General features: G+C 41.3%; 1 protein-coding gene across 1 annotated transcript in view; it reads left to right on the top strand.

The window, feature by feature from the left end:
* Positions 1-19,571, top strand: part of LOC101160234 (cat eye syndrome critical region protein 2) — a 40,611-nt gene continuing 21,040 nt past the window's right edge. The window contains exons 1-2 of the mRNA XM_011476491.3: positions 1-324; positions 18,014-18,108. Coding sequence (XP_011474793.1) covers positions 205-324; positions 18,014-18,108 — 215 coding nt within the window. The 5' untranslated portion in view covers positions 1-204. The remainder of the gene's footprint in view (positions 325-18,013; positions 18,109-19,571) is intronic.

Here is a 19,571-nt window from a genome sequence, read left to right as displayed (position 1 = left end):
ACGGTCCTTCCCATCTGTTCGGCTCAGTTGTAACACTGATTGAAACAGATTGTGGCGCTCCCTGGGTCGCAATGGCAACTACCCCAACGGGGCGGCAGCGGCAACTTTTTCTGCGTTTGTAATGTCGCGGGAGCTCAGCGGGTCGCCGAGGAAACAACTTTCTGATGTGAGAAACCAATGTGACGCAGCGCTACTGGCACCAAAATGACACCGGGATGTGGAGTTTCGGTGGAGGAGATCCAGTCTTGGTGGGAAGTCCCCGCCATTGCCCACTTCTGCTCGCTGTTCAGGACGGCGTTCCACCTTCCAGACTTCGAGATCGAGGTAAACTCCGACCGCCGCCGCCTTCAGCCGCTTCGGTCGGCTTCAACGGCGGAAAAGAGGTGTTGTTTGTGTCAGCGTTTTCGCCCGCGAGCTCCGTCCGTCCCGCGGTTAACCAGCTTAGCTTCAGTCCTCCGAACTTCTCAAACGTTACAATCCGGTTAAGTAACGACCCAGCGGGCTCGTTAGCGGAGCTATGCGCTAGTCTCAAATGCTGACCGGAGTTCCGTAAAGTTGGTCCTAACAGGCTTACGCTAAATTTAGCCCACATATAATCGTTTGTTTCGGTTGGATCTCCGAAGTAACCACGACTCGACCTCCCGGAAAACTTCGGAGGTCGTCGTGGATCACGCGCCGCTCGTTTGTTTTCGTTCCGGTGATAATGTTGAATTCACGCGCGCACTAAGAATAAAAAATAAAAAGAAGAAGAGGGGGAAAAAACAACAACAGCTATCAGTCATTTAAATTCCCACCGAAAACAGTTCCGGTCAGATAAACTAAGTGAAGTTCACGGCACGCGCTCGTGGAGTTTATTGTCTCGCGGGCCATCTGGCTCGGGGTAGCCATAGGGACGCAGATGCTGTCCGTGCATTGTTTGCTCGCCCACTGTCCATGTTGTCACCAGAACCGCGGGTTTGAACGCCCGTTTGTCTCCACCGACCGGCCGTTTTCAGCCGCCGGAGCGAGATCGTACGCATGCGTCGTTACTTTAAGAAGGAAGGTTGTTACAAGACAAAAATACGTTAACTTCATCACTCAGGGGGACCCCCCCCCCCTCCCCTCCCTCTCCAAACACACGCACGCGGACACACACCTCCCATTTCACGGATCTGTGCTCCGCTGTTAACTTCTAAACGTCTGTTTAAGGCTAAAACGGGGTTTTCTTAACTAAACGGTTGTGTTTTGGGGATCATGAGGGGGTCACCGGCGCGGTGCCTGTCACCCCCCCCCCCCTCGTGTTTTTTTACACGAGTGGGGGAGCCGGGGGAAGGGGGGGGGGGGCACTGCGCCCACTTTCAACCAGTTCCGTAAGAGGCGCGCGGCTGATCCGTGCGAGTTACTCAAGTAATCGAGTATCGAAAGGTTCTCATTAAGAGAGTACTGGCAAATAAACAACCGGAAACTGTTTCCAGGAGCCCTGTCAAAATAAAAAGTGATTTACAATAATAAGAACTAAAGGAGATGAAATAATACAGAAAAAGCATAAACTATTAATAAAGCGTTAAGTTATTGTTAAAATAAAATGAAAACAAAAGGTAGACCAACTGTAAAATGAACCTTTTTAATCTCCTTTTGGCAAAATTTCCGTTTATTTTTTACTTATATGTAGGGAAATAACTTTTCTGCTGATGTGACTTTAAGTTACACAATTTCCCCCAAACTGCATTTCAGTATTTTTAATCTTTGTTTTCATTTTTTCAGTAATATTTGTATCTGTCATTACATTTTAATACTGTGCATCATTAGAGTAAATTCTTCTGTTTTCCCTTAAAGACCCTTTCTGATCCACTCCTGCTGCTCTGCAGATACTATGTCCTAGAAAATGACCGTTTTTTTTTTGTGGGGTAGGGGGCTAAAATTGGTATAATCACATTAAAAGACCATTGGAAACACTTTCAGTAGATTAAAAACTAAAAACTGACAGCAATGGGACTTTAGGATGGTTTTCACCTGTTTTTGGTTTATTTTTTCTTTTTAGGTTAAGTTATTCAATGCACAATAAATCGCAAATGTATCGTTATCGCCATATCAAGCTGTACAATATGCATATCAAAACAGATGGCAAAAACTGTGATAAATGATGACCTTAAATGTGCTTAAACAATCTTATGGCAGCTTGAAATATATAAGGAATCAAATAAATCACTTTATGCATTTGACCAATCGGATGGATGCCTTTACATTGTTTTATATGAATGTTTATTAACTTCTTATTAAACATTATATTTTACTTCAGACAAAACTGAATAAATCAGATGCATTATGGGACTTTTATTTTTTAAGAAGAGTCCGTTCTGCAGCAGCTGACTGTGTAGACACCCCCTCCCTCACCCACATCAGCACAGATCACGGGCTGCACCCCTCTGCTGGGTTTCGAGGAAACATTAGATTGATGTGGTGTTAAAGCACGGCATCGCTATTGGACGCAGGAGGAGGTCAGACAGAGTTCTCAGCTCACAGCTGGTTGTGCTTTTAATAATTGCGTTAGATTAATGTTTACCTCTTCACGCTGGCAGCTTTACTGGCACACTTGTTGGGTGACAACTTAACTTTAATCCTAATGACGTTGGATTAAACAAAAGGAGTGTGATTGATTTAAGCTTTTGCTTCACTGTCAGTAGGACTTTTAAGTCTTGTTTCCATTGAGCGGTATGGTCCCGTACAGTTTAGAATGGGCCAGGCCGCTCAGGTGAGCGTCATGGCACATGTGGGCTGAAGCTAACGACAACAAAGGAGGTCATCCAGCAGGTCATTGGCTTTTGGTTCTTCATAGATGCAAAGCATTTAATGTCGTTTGAGAGAATGTTGCAGGCGGTGAAGAGAAGCTGCTTTCTTGGAGCTTTATTTTGCAGTAATGGTCTTCATGGGTTTTAACAGTAGCTCCGCCCTGACCGGTCCGTGTCATTTTTCCATGGTACAATTCGGTCTGGCTTAATGGGTCCATTTCATTATGGATACGCTCAAAAACTGTACCGGTCTGCACCAGACTGTACCATACTGCTCAGTGGAAACAAGGCTTTTTTTTAAGCCTCACAGAAGATCAGTTTTCTCCCAAATCTAAGTACAATCTGTGGTTACGTTTTATTTTAGTTCAGGCATGTTTAGTGATCTTGATGAAGCCAGCGTTTGAATTATATTTGAAAGATTCACCTTCCCATTGAATTGTTTACATACATTTAACCTGAAACGACTTAAGCTAAGTTTGAAAGACATTCTTACCTGAAAATAAGCCTCCTCTAACACAGGTGAATGAATGGTGGCGTTGAAGTTTTCTCTTTGCGTTTCAATATTTGGTTTGTAAAGCAGACTTTTGCATAGATGCCACTGTTAGGTTGGGACAAACATGCACTCTCGCCTGCTTATAAAAATCAATCCTTATGATTGCTGATTTACACGGTCAAATGTCTCCAAAACAAATGTTACTGCAGTCTGGATTTGGTCAGAATTCTGTTTACTTTTTGAAGACTTTGTGCGGTCTAAATGGGAGGAAACCGTCAGGGCAGCATGTTTGTTTTCCTTCATGCCACATAGCTGCAACAAGGCGAGCTGGCCTGTTCACTTTTGTGACTGCAGGAGTTTGCTGACGCTAACCGGCCTTTGTTTAGACTTGAATTCTCTCCCAGTTTGATAAGAGGCGTCTTCAGGTTTCAGGTGAATTTCTGGGAGTCCTCCTGCAGTTTTAGTCATGTGAACTTAAATCCTATCTGGGTATTTAGCTTTGGAAGAGGCTGCCATTTGTTGTGACATGGTGGGGTGTTTCTTTTTTTTTTTGTTGCCATATTATGCTCTTTACTTTCCTCCATTTCCTTTCTTGACATTTTATATACAAACTGCTTTATGTCTGTTTGTCTCGTTGGAGAGCTCTGTCCTGAGTACTGATGAATTGAAAGGAGTAAGTAACGGCTTTACATCGCTTGATCTGCTTGAATAAAACCGCTGAAACCAGACTGCAAACCCCCTTATTCCTGTTTTTGTTTTGAACATCTTTTTCCAAAAGATCCTTTAAACATTTGTACAGTGCAGTTTTCCTTCTCCTCCCTTCACCTTTGGGAGATATGACCCCCTCCTAAAGGGTTGGGGTCAGCCCTTTATCCTTCCATAATACACTTTATTTTTACAAAATAATGAGGGTTTAACCAAACCTACAGATTATTTTAACAGAAAAAACCTTTCTGTGCAAATGTATAGGTGTTTTTTTTTTACCTGTTGTAGTGAGCTGTGTTGTTCCTAAGTAAGTAAATCTTTATTTATAGCACTTTTTGCAGAGAACGACTCACAAAGTGCTTCATAATGTTAATACAATTAAAAATCAGAGAAAGAAGACAGAATGGCAGAGGGAATCTAACACAGGTAAAAGCCAATAAAACACATTCAGGCATAGAAGTAAACAAACAAAAGTGAAAATAGGTAAAGGAGAGCTTTGAACTCAGTCGAGTTTTAAAAAACACGACTGGGTCAATCTGGCGCAGAGACAGAGGGAGGTCACTCCAAAGTCGGGGAGCGACTGCCTGAAAGGTGAGGTGGACCTCAAGGAACGTCAGAAATATAGATGATAGAGGATAAAGTTCACTAGAAAGGTCAAACAACCTTTTCATTTGGGTAGTTAGGGTGATTACAAGACTAAAAGTGTACACTTTTTTGTTTTGTTTAGAGGAGCATGATCAACAAATGGGGCGGCCGTGGTGCAGCGGTAGGGCGGTCGACCCATGATCGTAATATTGTAGGTTTGATTCCCGCCTTACACGCCCATGTGTCGAAGTGTCCTTTGGCAAGACACTGAACCCCACCTTCCCTCTGGTGGGAGGTTGGCGCCAGTGTTCGGCAGTGGAGCCGCCATCAGTGTGTGAATGTGTGTGTGCATGGGTGAATGGGACTGTGACTGTACATCACTTTGGGCCTTCAAAGAGGGTAGAAAGCCCTATATAAGTATACGCCATTTACCATTTAACAAATGCCATGTTTCACACCACACGTCCCATCAGCCAGCATTTCAGGTACCTCTTTGTTCTTGAGCAAACTGCACCACCACAGAATGGCAGGGCTTATTCTTTTTACTCTTGCGAGGCGTCTTTATGAGTGCTGGATGAATGGAAGGGCGATTTGGAGCCTAAAGCCTCTGAAAGAGAGCAGCGGTGCTTTAACGGGCACGTTTTTGACACCGGTACAACACAACTGCTGTGTGAAAGCGGGTATTGTTTTTCCCATGGTCTTTTCAAATTAGCAAAACATAAAGTCAGGGATCTAGTTGGATCTATAATTGTGACGGTATTGTGGCAGCTTTTACAGGGATGGTCAGTGATAATGGATGCCGTCTGCCTTACGAAGCAGCTCCTTGCACATTCACTTCACCGTCGCTTGTTTCTGTTTTTAAGCAAAGCAGAGAAGAAAGTGATTAAAAGAACAAAGAGGGCAGAAAGGAAGTGGAAAACTATCTAAAAGATGAAGCACGTGTATTTGAGGAAGTGATTTCTTCTTTTTCATACACGAGTGCATTTTCTGTCAGAACAGACGGCGTCTACACATCATCTCATTGACTCGATCAAAAGACAGATCAAATCAGAAAAAAAACATGAAGAGTCTTTGTTGTGAATCTGACTCGCCAACATCTGCAAGAGACTGTTAGAAAGGTGATTATTGATTTATTTTGTGTGAAATATCTTATTCCCTTATCCGGTATGAACCATGAAAAACCAAAAAGTTAGATGATTATTAACCAATCATGGCTCTTTTTGTCCAAAAGTCCCAAATTTTTAGTGACTGTCACTTTGCTGTTTCTGTTTTTATGGAGACACTTTGGTCAACCAATCAACTGGGAAAGATTGAAATGGACAGAACTGTATTCACACATCTTTTATTTATATTGTGATACTTCAAAAATGTACATTTTGCAGTTGTTTGTGCACATAATGTCTATCGAAATCTTATATTTATTGTACGGTGACTCTCTGTTTCACTGTGTTTAGAGCTTCTACTGAAGGACATGAACCCAGCCTTGTAATGTCTGAGAGTTGTTTAACAACGTTTACAGGCTCAATAGGGCAGGAAAGCGTTTTTTGGGGTGACTGGCACCATAGTACGCGCGATGGATGCAGTTAGCTCAGTATTATTAAGAGTTTGGTGTAAATACCAACTGCCACTTACACCAGTGACTCATGTCTTTAAGTCATGGTGTTTACTTTGTCGACTCTATAATTATTATGTAGTGTAGTTTAAATAAATACGTTCCTTTTCTTTGTGTTTACCTTCACTGCTGAGTTTTCTATTCATAATAGATCTACACATGACCTACATGTTATCTATACAACTGCATCATGTTACCTAAATTGTGATTAATTTCTGTGAAACATTTCGGGTGCATAACAAGGCTCTTGATCTGAAAAAAACCACAGAGATGCGTTATGAAGACGGAAGAAGAGTGGAGTTTCAGTCTGCGCAGATTTTCTGAGTGTTTTCTCTTTCACTCTTTCGAAACTCCTTGTTCTCAGATTTGTCGTGGTTACGTCATGTAACAAACGGTGTTGCAGTGACTTTCCATACAATTTGAAAGTACTATTAATGGGAGTATAACCCACATAAAGACGGCCCACATTTAACCAAAGTATTTTTACCCTACAGGATAATATTCTCCTTTTGTCTGAAAAATTCAGTTGTTTTATTGGACAGGTCTTGTAAAAGTAGATTTCAGACAGATTGAATCTACTTCCTGAATGTTCATGTGACATATTCTAAATGCCTTTAAAACCGCTATGAATGCTTTGTCTTTAAATATCTTTATGAATTGTTGCCTTGCACTTCAATCTCAAGTTAGTTTTCTCTGATTTTTCTATTTAAATTTTTGTGGCTTTTATGCCCAAACAGAGTTTCCCTTGAAATTGATGATGTCGAGTCTGTTTTCTTGGGTTTTGCTCCACACAGAAAATGAAACCTATATATACTGTTGAAATACTTTGTGGCTGGAAACGCTGCTGCTGTTGTTTTGATCACATGGTGCTATTGTGGGTAAAATAATGAAGGGAAAAAAAAACTGCAGGTGCGCACGCCCGTGTTGGTTTTTAACGCACCTGGATGTCACCTTTGTCGTGTGAATTTGCATAATTCTCTGCCTGCTATTCTGCACGGGTACCACTGTAAATAGCTTTACCATAAATACAAAAAAACCTTACAGCTGATAGAAGTTTTTTTTTCTTTTCTTTCTGCCTTTTCTAATGTTCCACCCTCCACCATTTGTCGGCTCAAACTCATACTTAGCAGCAGCCTCCACCAAATCCTTTGAGCCCCATCCCCTTGCATCACCATGACTAAACCCCAGATGGTGGTTCTTTCTTCCCCTTCCCCCTGGAGGGTAGAGGCTCTTCACTCTCACTAGATGCTGCTGCTGCTGTTGTTGGGAGGGGGGGGCTTGTGTTTGTGTGCGACTGGAGAAAAAAAGTGTGATTGTAAAAGAAGAGTTAGGCTTATTAGACCTGACAAATAAGTGAGAGCAGGCTGCCAGCAAGCATGTCCTCGTTGTCTAGACAGCAAGTGGATTAACGTGGGAGAATGGCTTCAGTGCTTGTGAGTTGCTCAATCGTGGCTCAACTGCAGACAGACATGCAGTCTCCCAGGTTCCACTAATTGTACGTTGTAATTGTAGACACTTGCTTAATCTGTGTTTCCATTCTAGACTCTGAGGAGGCTTTGATGTGTGGCCAGAGAAAGCGGTGGTGATGCTTATGATGCTGTGAAGCCTAGAATGACATGAAAAACGTGTGTGTGTTTGTGGGCGGGACACAGGCTCTTTAATATACATGTTAAAGGACGGCATGTTTACGTTTTGACATAGACTCAAGATCTCTACTAAAATTGTGATGCCAATTTCTGCCTTGCGTCACGCTAAAGCCTTACTCCAATCACCTTCTGATCTATTTTCAAAGTGTTCCTGGTTGTCTTAAGTAAGTAAATGTTTATTTCTGTTGCACCTTTCCCAGATAAAAATTACAAACTGCGTCACATAAGTTCATTTGTTCATTCATCTTCTTCCGTTTATTCCCTTTCGGGGTCACCGGGCTGCTGGAGCCTATCCCGGTCACTTGTGGACGAAGGCAGGGGACGTCCTGGACAGGTCGCCAGTCTGTCTCAGGGTGCATCACAAAAGTAAAAGTAAAAACACAAATTTCCAATCATGCCTTTGTTTACACACTCTCCCACTAGCTTACAGCCCTTCACACCCCCAACCTAACATTAGCGGTGAAACAAAAGGACGAGCAATATTGGAGCTATCCAGCCGTACAGTTTAGATCCAGATTCCAGCTCAGACGAGGAAAGCAAAGACGCTCATAGATCTATTTGTCTGCAGGTGGATGGTCAGAATGGAGCAGAGCAGGGAGCCTCGGTCTTGACATTGTAGTTCCTACTTTATCAACTCCTGATTCCCAACACTTTTTATAAATCAGGATTCAGGAATGCAGTTTTAAGCTTACATTTCTCTTCATATGTCCCCAATCATGAGAAAAATGCACGTTAAAAACGCCAAAAACACAATTTTTGTTGCAGCGAGTCTTTGATTTTTCCTCTGGTCTTTTGACCCATCTTCAGTTCCGTATTTCTCCCAGACATCAACCTTTGACACCTTCCTCTCCAGATCTGACTAATGCCCCTGCTGCCCCTACAAACTCTCTCATCAAGTGCTCCTCAAGGATCAAAAACCATTCGTCATCTCTTTTAAATGCCTTTACTCATATGCAAAGTGAGGGGCATGGTAAGATGCAGCAGCCCCTTCCCCCATTGTGACTGACAAGCAGGAGCAGCAATACATGCTTGAGATGGGTTCACGAGTAGGTGCATGGGGCACATGCCCTTTTCTTTCCCTCCACCGGCCCCATTGTTGCAGCTCACCACGGGTCCCTCGCACCATCTCCAGTGAAGGACGCGTCTTCAGTTTCACTTTGTCTTTCTCGGTCTTTGCAGCTGGATGCGGAGCTAAAAATGAGAAGTGACAAAAATGTCAGCATAGCTGTTCTTATCCAGTCTGAGTACTCTGCTGTTGATGTGAATGTGCTGCCCAGAGGTCTGTGATACATCTATTGGTTTGTCCACATGCTTTAGGTTTTCGTGAGCCGACCAAAATGAAAGAGAAATTCAGTCCAAAAGGATTTTCTTTACCTGGAATATGTTGCTGTTCTTTACTGTAAAGTATTTGATAGAAAATGATAGTACAAAGACACTGGGTTGAAGAATGTTGGCCTACAGTATTTGTAGTGTTAGTACTAGAACAAGGATCATGGGAGATGTGTTTGACTTTTGACTTTCATTGGCAGCAAACTTAATTTTCTTTTCATCTCGGTCACCAAAACATTGTAGAGGATCACTATGACCACTGTCACCTGTTGCTGCAGGACAGATAAAATGTCACAGTAGACCATCGTGAACACAGGCTTTTGGGTTTTATAGGATGGTGTTAACGTCACTCTGAACACAGAGGCAAAGAAAAGGCTCAGTATTGTTGGATTTGAATGCTGGTTTTGGATACAGTTGAATATGGTACTTCAAAGTCTAGAGGGCTGGATAGACGCCTCTAGAGCTGCCTTTAAAGAGTTTGAATCTGAACGAGAGTATGCACTGAGCAAAGTAAAATCATGTGATTTTGTTTACCATTTTACCACGGAAACACACTTTCATGAACTCCTACTGGGTTTGATTGCTGAATGTGAATCAAAAATATTTATATAAATGGGTGAGAATATTCTTTGTTTACGTAAAGTGTTCAAACTTAGGATACTTAAACATAAAATTAATTATTGCTTAAAAGGGAGTGGAAAGAAGCAAACTTATACAATCCCACCCCTGTTTTCAATTTTATGGTTCTGCTCAACATGGTAGAACCCACAACTACTTTCTACTTGAATTACTCTATTTCTAGAATCCAGCCCCAAACTGAGTGGGCTGGTCGACTATGGCAGCCTAAAAATGAGAGGACGTCTTACTCTTTGCTCATCTTTTCCTAGTTTTTTTATGTTGTCGCATAAAAAAAACGGATAAACGGTCAAAACGTACAAGGACTCTGCTGCTCAGTCTCTAAGTTTGTTCTACAGCTATTAGAGAAATTGAGACAAATGCCTTACGGTCATTCTATTCCGTTTTGAAGAGAATATATCTTTGATTTGTCGTCCTCTGGACTAAACAGATATGTTTGGCATGTCTTTGACCAATCAGTGGCCTGGAGTCTCGTAACGCTGTAATCCAGTCCTTGTCAGCGTGTGAAGGACAGTTTAATGTCAAACACAGTTGCTGTGCTTGACATTAAATGCATGAACCTCAGTTTAATCCATTTAATGTGAAGCATGGCAACTGTTAAAAAAAGGAAATGCTGAAAATCAATGTCCAAAACAAAATCAGACTTATGTGAAAAATATGTTTACTAATCCATTCAAAATGTAGATGAAATGAACAGTCCAGGACATGTATCAGTACCTATAAAAAAGACACTTCCAAACTACATAGCCAAAGATCTAAAGGCTTTTGAAAGCCTAAGCCGCATTTCCTTTTTGAGGGCAAGTTCTGTGGAGGAAGATGGATTGAAGTCCGGTGACAGAGGATCATAATTCACGTAGCCTAAAAGAAAAGTGAACTATTAACTCCTGTTAATGCAAATGCAAGTGGAAAAAGATTCAATAAATCAACAGGCCAACCATGTCTAAATGTGTGGCTAGTTAACCTTCATGCTTTAATCACTGGAAAAAAAAATAGGTCATCCAACGTGTAAACAAAACCAGCTGATGACCTTACTCTCTCACTGCTGACAAAGTATTGGCTGCACAGCAGGATAGACACGGAAGGTGTCTTGGTAGTAAATTTCTGCAATCCATCTATTTTTTTTATCAATAAAGACAGCAGATGCTCAGGAAAACAGTTGTATGTTTTCTTTTATTCCATCTAGATTGTGGACATCAACTGGAATTTACTATGGTTTCATTTGACACTCTATTGATCGTAATCCAATTAAGCAGCAAATCAGGTTACTACCAGTGTTTTGCATTACACTCGCAGCCTCTGTCTCCAAGACACAAAGTAGTCTGTCAAAAACCTGTTTTTAAACCAGAAGGCTTTGATCTATGGAGCCCCGCTGGAGTCAGTCATGGGATCTGTACATGGATCCTCCAGAGAGGTGAGAGTGCAGTAAGTATGTATCACAGCAACGCAGGTGACACTCAGATTTATGTAAAAGCTTTACTCACAGCAGGTAGGTGTTAACCAACAGACCTGCCACTACATATAACAGATGATGAAGAAGACACACAAGTTTTTACAGTAAACATAGATGTGATTAAAACAACCATGTTAGGTTCTCTGAGACGCTCCTCAATGTTCAGCATCAAAGTACATTTCTGTCATGCTAGTCTCAAATGAGCCACTCTGAGAAATCTGGGGACGAGCCTTTTGGTGGTGCCCAGAGTCTTCCTGACAACCCTCCCCTTTCACAAAGTCGAGGCTAAAAACTATTTCTATGTCTTTGTGTACGTCTGGTATGCTACTGATATGCCCGAATTTACTGAATGCTCCCTAACTAAATGACACTATAGTGGCCTGGATTTTAATGCAATTTGGACACAGGCTCACTACTTTATCACTTTTTATTTTTTTCAATGCCAAATATGACATCACCATCATCAAAGCAAAAACTAATGACCATTTTACAAAAACCAGATTAGACGCCCCTACATTGTGGTTTCAGTGACTAAAATCAGGATGTTTTTTTTCCCATGCAAAGGTTAACGTAGGTGTGAATATTCCCAAAGACCCTTGGGAGCAATTGCCCCGTTTGGGAGTGTCGAGACCCACTCACGCAAGGCGGACTTCAAAGAGTTGAGCTAACAAGATCCTGTCCTTTGTTACGTCACGTCTTTTGTTAGATGCGACATTGAAACATTTCATGGTGTACAGCCAATTACAAACTGTCAAAAAGGCTTTCACTCTGAGAATGTCTTTTTTTTAAAGTGGACTGAAATCGAGTAATCAATGAGTGCCAGTTTGTTCTTTTTGAAATGGCCTTCACGCTTTGTTCATGTGAAGAATATGCAGGTCCAGGGGTACCTCACCTGAATCAGGAAGCTCAGTTTTATTTGAGGAAGTAGGTGAAGTTGTTTCCTCAAAGCTGTAATATTGTAAATAACAAGACATAGATTGGAAATACTGCTTTTTTTTTGTCTTTTCTTTGAGTCATTCTAGGATTTTGTAATCGGAATACATTTTCCAGGTACACCAGTCTTGTCTGGAGACCTCAGACAGATGTGTGTGGCAACAAGTCAAAAGATGCTGATGCTTTCATCTGATTAGCTGAACCGTACATCCTGAGGATGTGAGGGCGTTTTCCTGTGGTGTTACGACTTTGCATGCTGTCATGTGGCAGGAGGTGGTTACGCGTGGGGGTGGAGGGTGTTGTCAGATGATGACTTCTGAAGGAACCAAATGTGAGCCGGGGGGGGGGGGGGGGGGGGGGGGGGGAAATAAAGAAAGACGTAGGAGAAGAAGAGGGGAGCCTTTTACACAACAAACAGGTCTCCCTTCCCCCTCCACACGTCCTCCAACTGTTGGTGATATAGACCCCAGAGGAGCTGTTAAGAGCCGTGGCATGGAAAGTGTCTGTTCTCAGTGGAGGGGCCCACCCCCCTGATAACTGCAGGCTCCGTTAACCTGCAGCGAGCTGCTGATACCACGGCCGCCCCACCTTTATCCCTACTTTTTCCTCGCAGCTAAGTCATAAACACACAAGTACTTTGTTTTTGAAAAAATAAAAAGTAAATTACTGAAATTATTGGGTCCAATTGGGAGTCTTAGTCTGAAATAGAGATATTCTTTTGCATTTATTACTGTTATTTTATGATGTGACTCTTCAACTCTTGAGTTATTTGTGTCTAAGGTGCAAAGGTTTCATATTGCACCATCACAACTATTTTATTTGAGATCACAATTCCTGTTCATTTACTACAGTCCTGATAGTTGAGGCAGGCCGCAAAGTTTGGTCCTTAACTCGTTTAGTCTCAACGACATGTCTGTGTAGTTGGTTCTCTTCGATAAGGCTAGATCAAAATTATGTGTTAATTTCTTTGTTTTTGCCTCCTTAATGTAATAATTTTTTCTGTTTCACTGACGTCTCCAAAGTTTGTTTTGTATGCGAGTGTTGGTTGTAGAAGTATAGAAGATCTTTTTTTAGGTAGACAGAAATATATTTATGACAACAATGTAAATTACTCACTGTTACTTCATGTATTTGTTGATATTGAAGAAAAAATGCCCAAATATTCATAAATGTAGATAGACTACCAATTCTTTAGCTGTCACTCGGATAAATTATCAGCATTGATGACCTGCTTTATTTGGATTGTTAACCTACATACATGCGTTTGTTTACATGAAGAAATTGTAAACACTTCTAAACATTTAAACTAAATTTATAAAAGAGTCACTGATGAATGGACGTATACAGTGAAGCAAAAAGTGTTTTGGTATTTCTTCTCTTTGGACCTGTCCACGGTGGAGAGGTCACCGCCCCCTGGCTAACACACAACCACTTTCTGCGTGGAGCTAGCAGTGATCAGCTAACACTTTCCTTCTATATGTACAAATGCTCATCCATCTTTACAAAAATTCGGTTGTTGTTTGTTGTACGTGGGCGAAATGCACGCTGCAGAGGCCGACTATGAAATGGGCGGCGCCCAACAAGGAGAGAAAGGCGGAGCCTCAGAGATCAATTCGTCTTGCTTCTGGTTAGAAAAACTAGCTGTGTAAATAACTAATAGTTCATAGAAAAATTGTTCTTTAGTGTGCCAAAGGTAAAACATCATCATGCATATAGATATAGTTTACTTGAAAAGGCTTAAGAATGATAACAATAAGAAGAAACATGTCGTTACAGACCAAACCCCTTTTTGTAAGTGCAATAACTTAAACAATCTGTCCTGACAAATACTTTTTACTTTAAAAATAAATGTTAAATTAGCAAATGGCTCTGACTAATATCCTCTCCCTAATAAGCAACTAAATTAGCCACCTAAGTAACTCAACATGTCCACACTTAATTCCAGACTTTTCAAAACACGTGAAGCATCTGTGAAGGCAATAAATGTGGGCATAATATTTTATGAGGCAGTGAGAAATGGGGAAAGGCTTGCATTCAAACTACTTTAGCCTTTTCCACTAAAACCAATAGAAACGCAGCAAAGCATCCAGCCAGGAAAAGCCAGAAACTGGCTGGAGTGTGGAAAATGTGAGATAAGGACGATGATAAAAGGAAGCGGGTGATGCAGAGAATGCAGCCGGGTGTCGTCAGGGGGATAATAAAATACCTCAGAGGCCCTCGCAGACACCGGGAGGAAAAAGGCGAGAAGAGGGAAAGAGGTTTAACTGGTGAGAAGTAGAAAGAGAAATGGCGGGGGAGAGGTGGTATACCCTCAGGGGGAATTTGTAATTGCAAGCCAGACCCACCAGGAACGGAGGTGATGACACACCTTTTGACTAAGCCTTGACTCACCCTCCAATCTTTCTCCAAATATGTGAAGTGAATGGCCTGTTTTGCCCACAGCAGTAGTTCATCATGGAGTCTAATGGTTCAACAACAGCCATGAAAAGAAAGTACCATGCACCCTCTGTTGGTATAAACAGAGATTTTTGATGTTGCATCTATTCATTGAGATTTGCAGAACGTAGACCAGTATCACCCCTTAGGGCTTTTCGAGATGGGTTCATATACTATTTGGGAATCCTCTAATATATAATATGACAAAATAAAAACCCAATAAATATGAACATTTTATAAAGACCACTTGGTTGATTTGTAAGAAATTACATTCATTTTTTTTGTGGTCTCTATTCACCAATCTAGTGAACATCGATGAGTCTCTGATTCTTCGCAGAGACTAATGGGAAATTTCCAGGGCTATGGATTTTGGAATTGTAGATTTGGCCAGCCCGACAAAATGGCGCACATTGGATATAATGTATTGTAAATAATGGACAAAACCAATGAGGTTCAGTGAAGGCATAACAACGGTTTACACAGAGGCTGGAAAAAAACATTTTCCTCCTTGTCTTTTTCGTTGAATTGTAAGGAAAGTTTTGTTTGTTTTTAACTAAACCAAGGAACTTTGGTTAAATTCAGCCTTTATATTGCACCTCTGCAGGTCTGAATGCACGATGTACCAATTCTTCCCACCTCTTTTACGTCTCTTTACCTCCTTGTGTGAAAGTGAAACAGCTGAAACCAGATCTCTGGGAGCAAGTAACAAAACGCTGCCTGAATCTTTTTAGAAATGTAATGCCATAAGGTAAAAATGCTGCTTTTTTTTCACCTGCAGTTTCTATTACTCTTTGGAAAAAGTGATGTGAAACAGGAAAAATACTGTAGCGTTTGTTCAGGTTAAACGTGTCCATGAACAGATTAGGATTGGGATTTGCATGCATGCCGCTCGTTCCACTTATGTTTTGTGTTTGTATTGATACAAGCAAAAGTTCCCAGCAGGACAAACTCCAGGCTCACCGCGGTTCCTGGCAGACTTTTATCAAGCATTTGTCCTGGCCAGGCGGCTGTGGGATCGGCAGAACGGGTGGAAAACCAAAGAAGGGCACACGGCCAAAATCGATCCCTCCTTCCTTTTTGCTATCTGATGAGATGTTATGTGGCACTTCAAAGTTCAGGTTGGGTGCTGTTAATTCGTGGGTTGCAGCAGGGCCTCCAATCTAAACGTATTCCCCCTGCTGTGGCCCCGGGTCCTTTCAAACTGTGATCAAAGTCCCTCAGAGGGGGGCTCGCTTTAGCTGACGAGGAGTAAGAGATTCCAAAAATATCTGCATCTTTTTCCGCGTGCTTGTGTTTGGGAGGATGCACATATTCTCTTATTGGCTTTTGTAGCTGAATATTTGACTATAAGAAGAAAAGACTACTATTTAAATACAAAATGTATGTTAATAATTAAATGAATAAAAGAATTCCTGTTGGAGTGTTGTTTACCTATGAAATTAAAGGCATGTCACTCCTTTTTTTCAATGGAAAAAAAAACCAACCTAATAATCTATTATCTTCAACCACCATCCAGCTGCCGTCCATGTCATTTCATTTGTACTTCCAGATTGAAACTAAGCCATTTGATGTTTTGCTTTTGTCAATGGCTTGACCACAACATGTCTGATAATTGACTCATTTCAAAATCTGTGCATCACTGGGCGATGCATCACCTGATGCACCTTCAAATGGTTGACATGCTTCGTGTTAAATGAGCGTTTTGTTCATAAACTGCCGCAACCCTTTTGTAAACTATCGCCACTCAGTAGTTCCATTTAAACTCCTGCTCCGTCCATCAGGTGTTTATGTTGTTTCCTCAGGGGACACGGAAAAAGGGATCAGTTTGCAAAACTATCTTCAACAAACTAGTTGAAGATTTCCATCTTTTGAAAATGAATTGCAGGACAGGTGATATGATTACTGAGAACTTCACTGTATCTGTTATCTGCACAGTACTTTTAATAACTAAGAATTAAATTGTTGTATTGAGATGATGGGAAAATATTGAGACGTATATCCACCAGCCTTCGTCACAACTCTGACCCCCGTGTTTGACCCTCGATCCACAGCAGCGCTCTCCTATGCAGACCATTTACTAACACCTTGAGACCACAGATGCAGAAAATTAGGATCATGGGGAATTAGTTCTTCTATCCTAAATCAAAGCTGACAGCCTGAATGGAAGCATGTGGTTTTTTTAATGGTTTCAAACAGGAAAAGAAATCTTGATTCTTTTTCATTGTTATTTCTTGCAGGTCAGAATAATTGAATTCAATACATAAAAAAAAAAATGGTTTTCACATTTTATTCTCTCTGTACTTTAATTTTTCTTTGGGGTTCCAAAGCAGAGGTTTGGTTTGTATATCTTGATGTTTTGGTTATCAAAAGACTCAATAGTTTACTGCCTGAACTGGTTTCTCTATGAACTAAATATTCAGAAGTTCAGTTTTATCTGTTTTGTGCCAGAAAGCGACTTTTTTTCCATCCTTTTACACCTGAGACATGGAAGGCTTTTAGCGGTTACCTTCAAATTTGATCCTGGTGGAGTTTTCACAGAAGCAAAGCAGAGGAGCAGAAACAAACGTCTGTTTTTCCGTACATTTTTTGTTTTCTTTGTTGCTCGTTTCTTGCCCTGGAGCAGAAACATTTATCTTATCCCGTTTTTCAGCTCCTCTGTTCCTCCTCCTCTTCTGTTTGTCATCGTGCTGACTTGTTGACTCCTGCTTTCCGTCCGTCTCCTTTGCCAGAAGGTGTGCACGCTGACCTTTGCTGGCCCCTGAGGTCAACCCGGTTCCTCCTGGGACAGGGCAGCCTGAGAGCAGTCGTGCCTGCTCGACTCCGGATCTACTTTTTTTTTCCTTAAAAAAATAGAAGAATGTGCCTGTTAGTGCATTACTGAATAGACTGGAGTAGAAGATGACATCTCTATTTAGTAGAAGACTATTTGTAGTTTGTCTCCTAATTTACCCCATTTCTTCTTATTTTCTTGGCTTTCTGGCATCATTGTTCAGGGTTGAAGCAGAGAAGGGGGGAAATGGTGGCTCTGTGCCCCCGCTGGCTGCCATCTTTCCTTGGTGCTTTCAGAGTTTTCAGAGTTTGCTCTGCCGGTTACTGCCGCTTCATAAACTCTCAATGGTGAGCACACAATGCCAGGGAGGAGAGGGCTGGTGACTGAACTTGAACCTGTGCTGCAGCTGGACTAAAGACCAGCCAGTTCCCTTCATCTGTCCTGGAGTCTGCCGGCTTACAGTTTGGCTTTTTTTCCTAAACCCGCCTTTCGTCACTTCTGAGAAATGTCCCTTCAGTCTTTTATAACTGCAACTTAATATTTTTGTCGTTTAAAGTGTTGTGCAGCTTTGTTCTCTTGTTTGGAAAGTGACTATGGTTGTAGATTTTCTTTACATTTTTTTTTTAAATGAGTGTCTCTCTTCTGTCCAGGAGCTGGAGAAAGCTGTGTCCGAACAGGACTTGGACTTTCTTGGGGACCTCGTCACCTGTCTGTTGCAGGGATGCTACCAGCGCACTGACATCACGTAAGTTCAACATAAAAATTTCCCCTTTTACTCAATGTCATTTATCTTTAGTTGGCAACGTTTTCGTTTTAGGGCAGCACAATATGTGATATCTTTTTTTTTATAGTTAAAAGATACAATTTTAGGTATACTTAACTTTTTATAGATACTAACCTAATATATTGTCACAGCGCGGCTGTGTGTGTGGGGTTGGGGGGGCGCGCGACACATTGTGTTTTTTCGTAGGGGGGCCTAGCAAAAAAAACAATTTGATAAGCACTGAATTAGGGGATTAAAAATCAAAAAATGACGACAATCTGCATTTAATCAAGAGGAGATCTGGCCTTTCAAACGGTCGTGCCTCGTCTTTGGGATCCCCTTTAATTGTGGCAGCATCAGATTAATTCTTTAAAACCCACGTTAAGATGTTTATATTCAGAAAGCTCTGATTTGATCTGCGTTTCCGTTGACTATGAAATTGCGCATATTGGATTTGCGATAATAAGTTTATGAAATGGAAACATGACAAGTTCGTTAAAAAAAGCTCATTTACCAGGAAAAAAAAAACTTTTTATGTGCTTGAAAGAGGAGGTTTTTGAGGCTTATAGACAAATTTCTCAAAACTGCAGTTGAAACACTTTTTTTAAATGAAATGAGTCATGTGACCAATAACCGGATGGCGATGTGCTCCTTGGTCGGAACTGGCTGCTTTGGGCGCTGCACCGCGGGCGCCACAGCTCATCCAAAGTTAAGAGTGTCGTGTGGAATGAATGGATGGATCCACAGCTCCTCTGTAAAATCACCAATCACCATTTCCCAAAGTGGCTTAATCCGTAGCCCCTCCCACGTGTAAGAAGCTCGCCGCTCCACGGCCTGAAGAAGACGCCGACGTCTCCTTTGATAGATGATGATGAGCGCTAGAACTGTGGCAGAAATCTGAATGTTTCGGTTGTCAATCAAAGGATTGTTCACGTCTGTCGCCATGTTTTTGATTGACTTATCGCGTGATTTGGTTTGCGTTTATTTGTATAATTATGATTTAATGGAGACAGTGTAATTAGGAAAAAGTTTTTTTACATTGCTAGAATTTAGATAAGGTTTTGTTCATATGACTGATGGAAACAGTGTTTGAATATTCTGTCTGTGATAGGGTTTTAGTTTTGTGTGAAGCACTTTATAAATAAAAAAAGTACTTATACTGTACTTTTATTGTGCGTTACAGTAAAATGTATTTAAACATAGTATGTTGTTTTTATTTAAACTTACTTTAATTGATCATATTTATATTGTGTATCTTCTGAAGTGCAATTAAAACGGATGTTTTGTCTTTAGCCAGATTTATGAGTTTAAAGTTGCATAACGGCCATGATGAACCATCAGAGGTGCAGTGGAATCACTTTAACTGCTGGCCGGGTTCATGAAGATGCCACAATAACCCCCACCTTCTCATCCAGATCAAATGAGTCAGAATCACCAGGAGCCTG

Source organism: Oryzias latipes, chromosome 6 (assembly GCF_002234675.1).
Source record: "Oryzias latipes chromosome 6, ASM223467v1".
NCBI classification, from domain to species: Eukaryota; Metazoa; Chordata; class Actinopteri; order Beloniformes; family Adrianichthyidae; genus Oryzias; species Oryzias latipes.
This window is presented reverse-complemented; position numbering and strand designations above follow the sequence as displayed.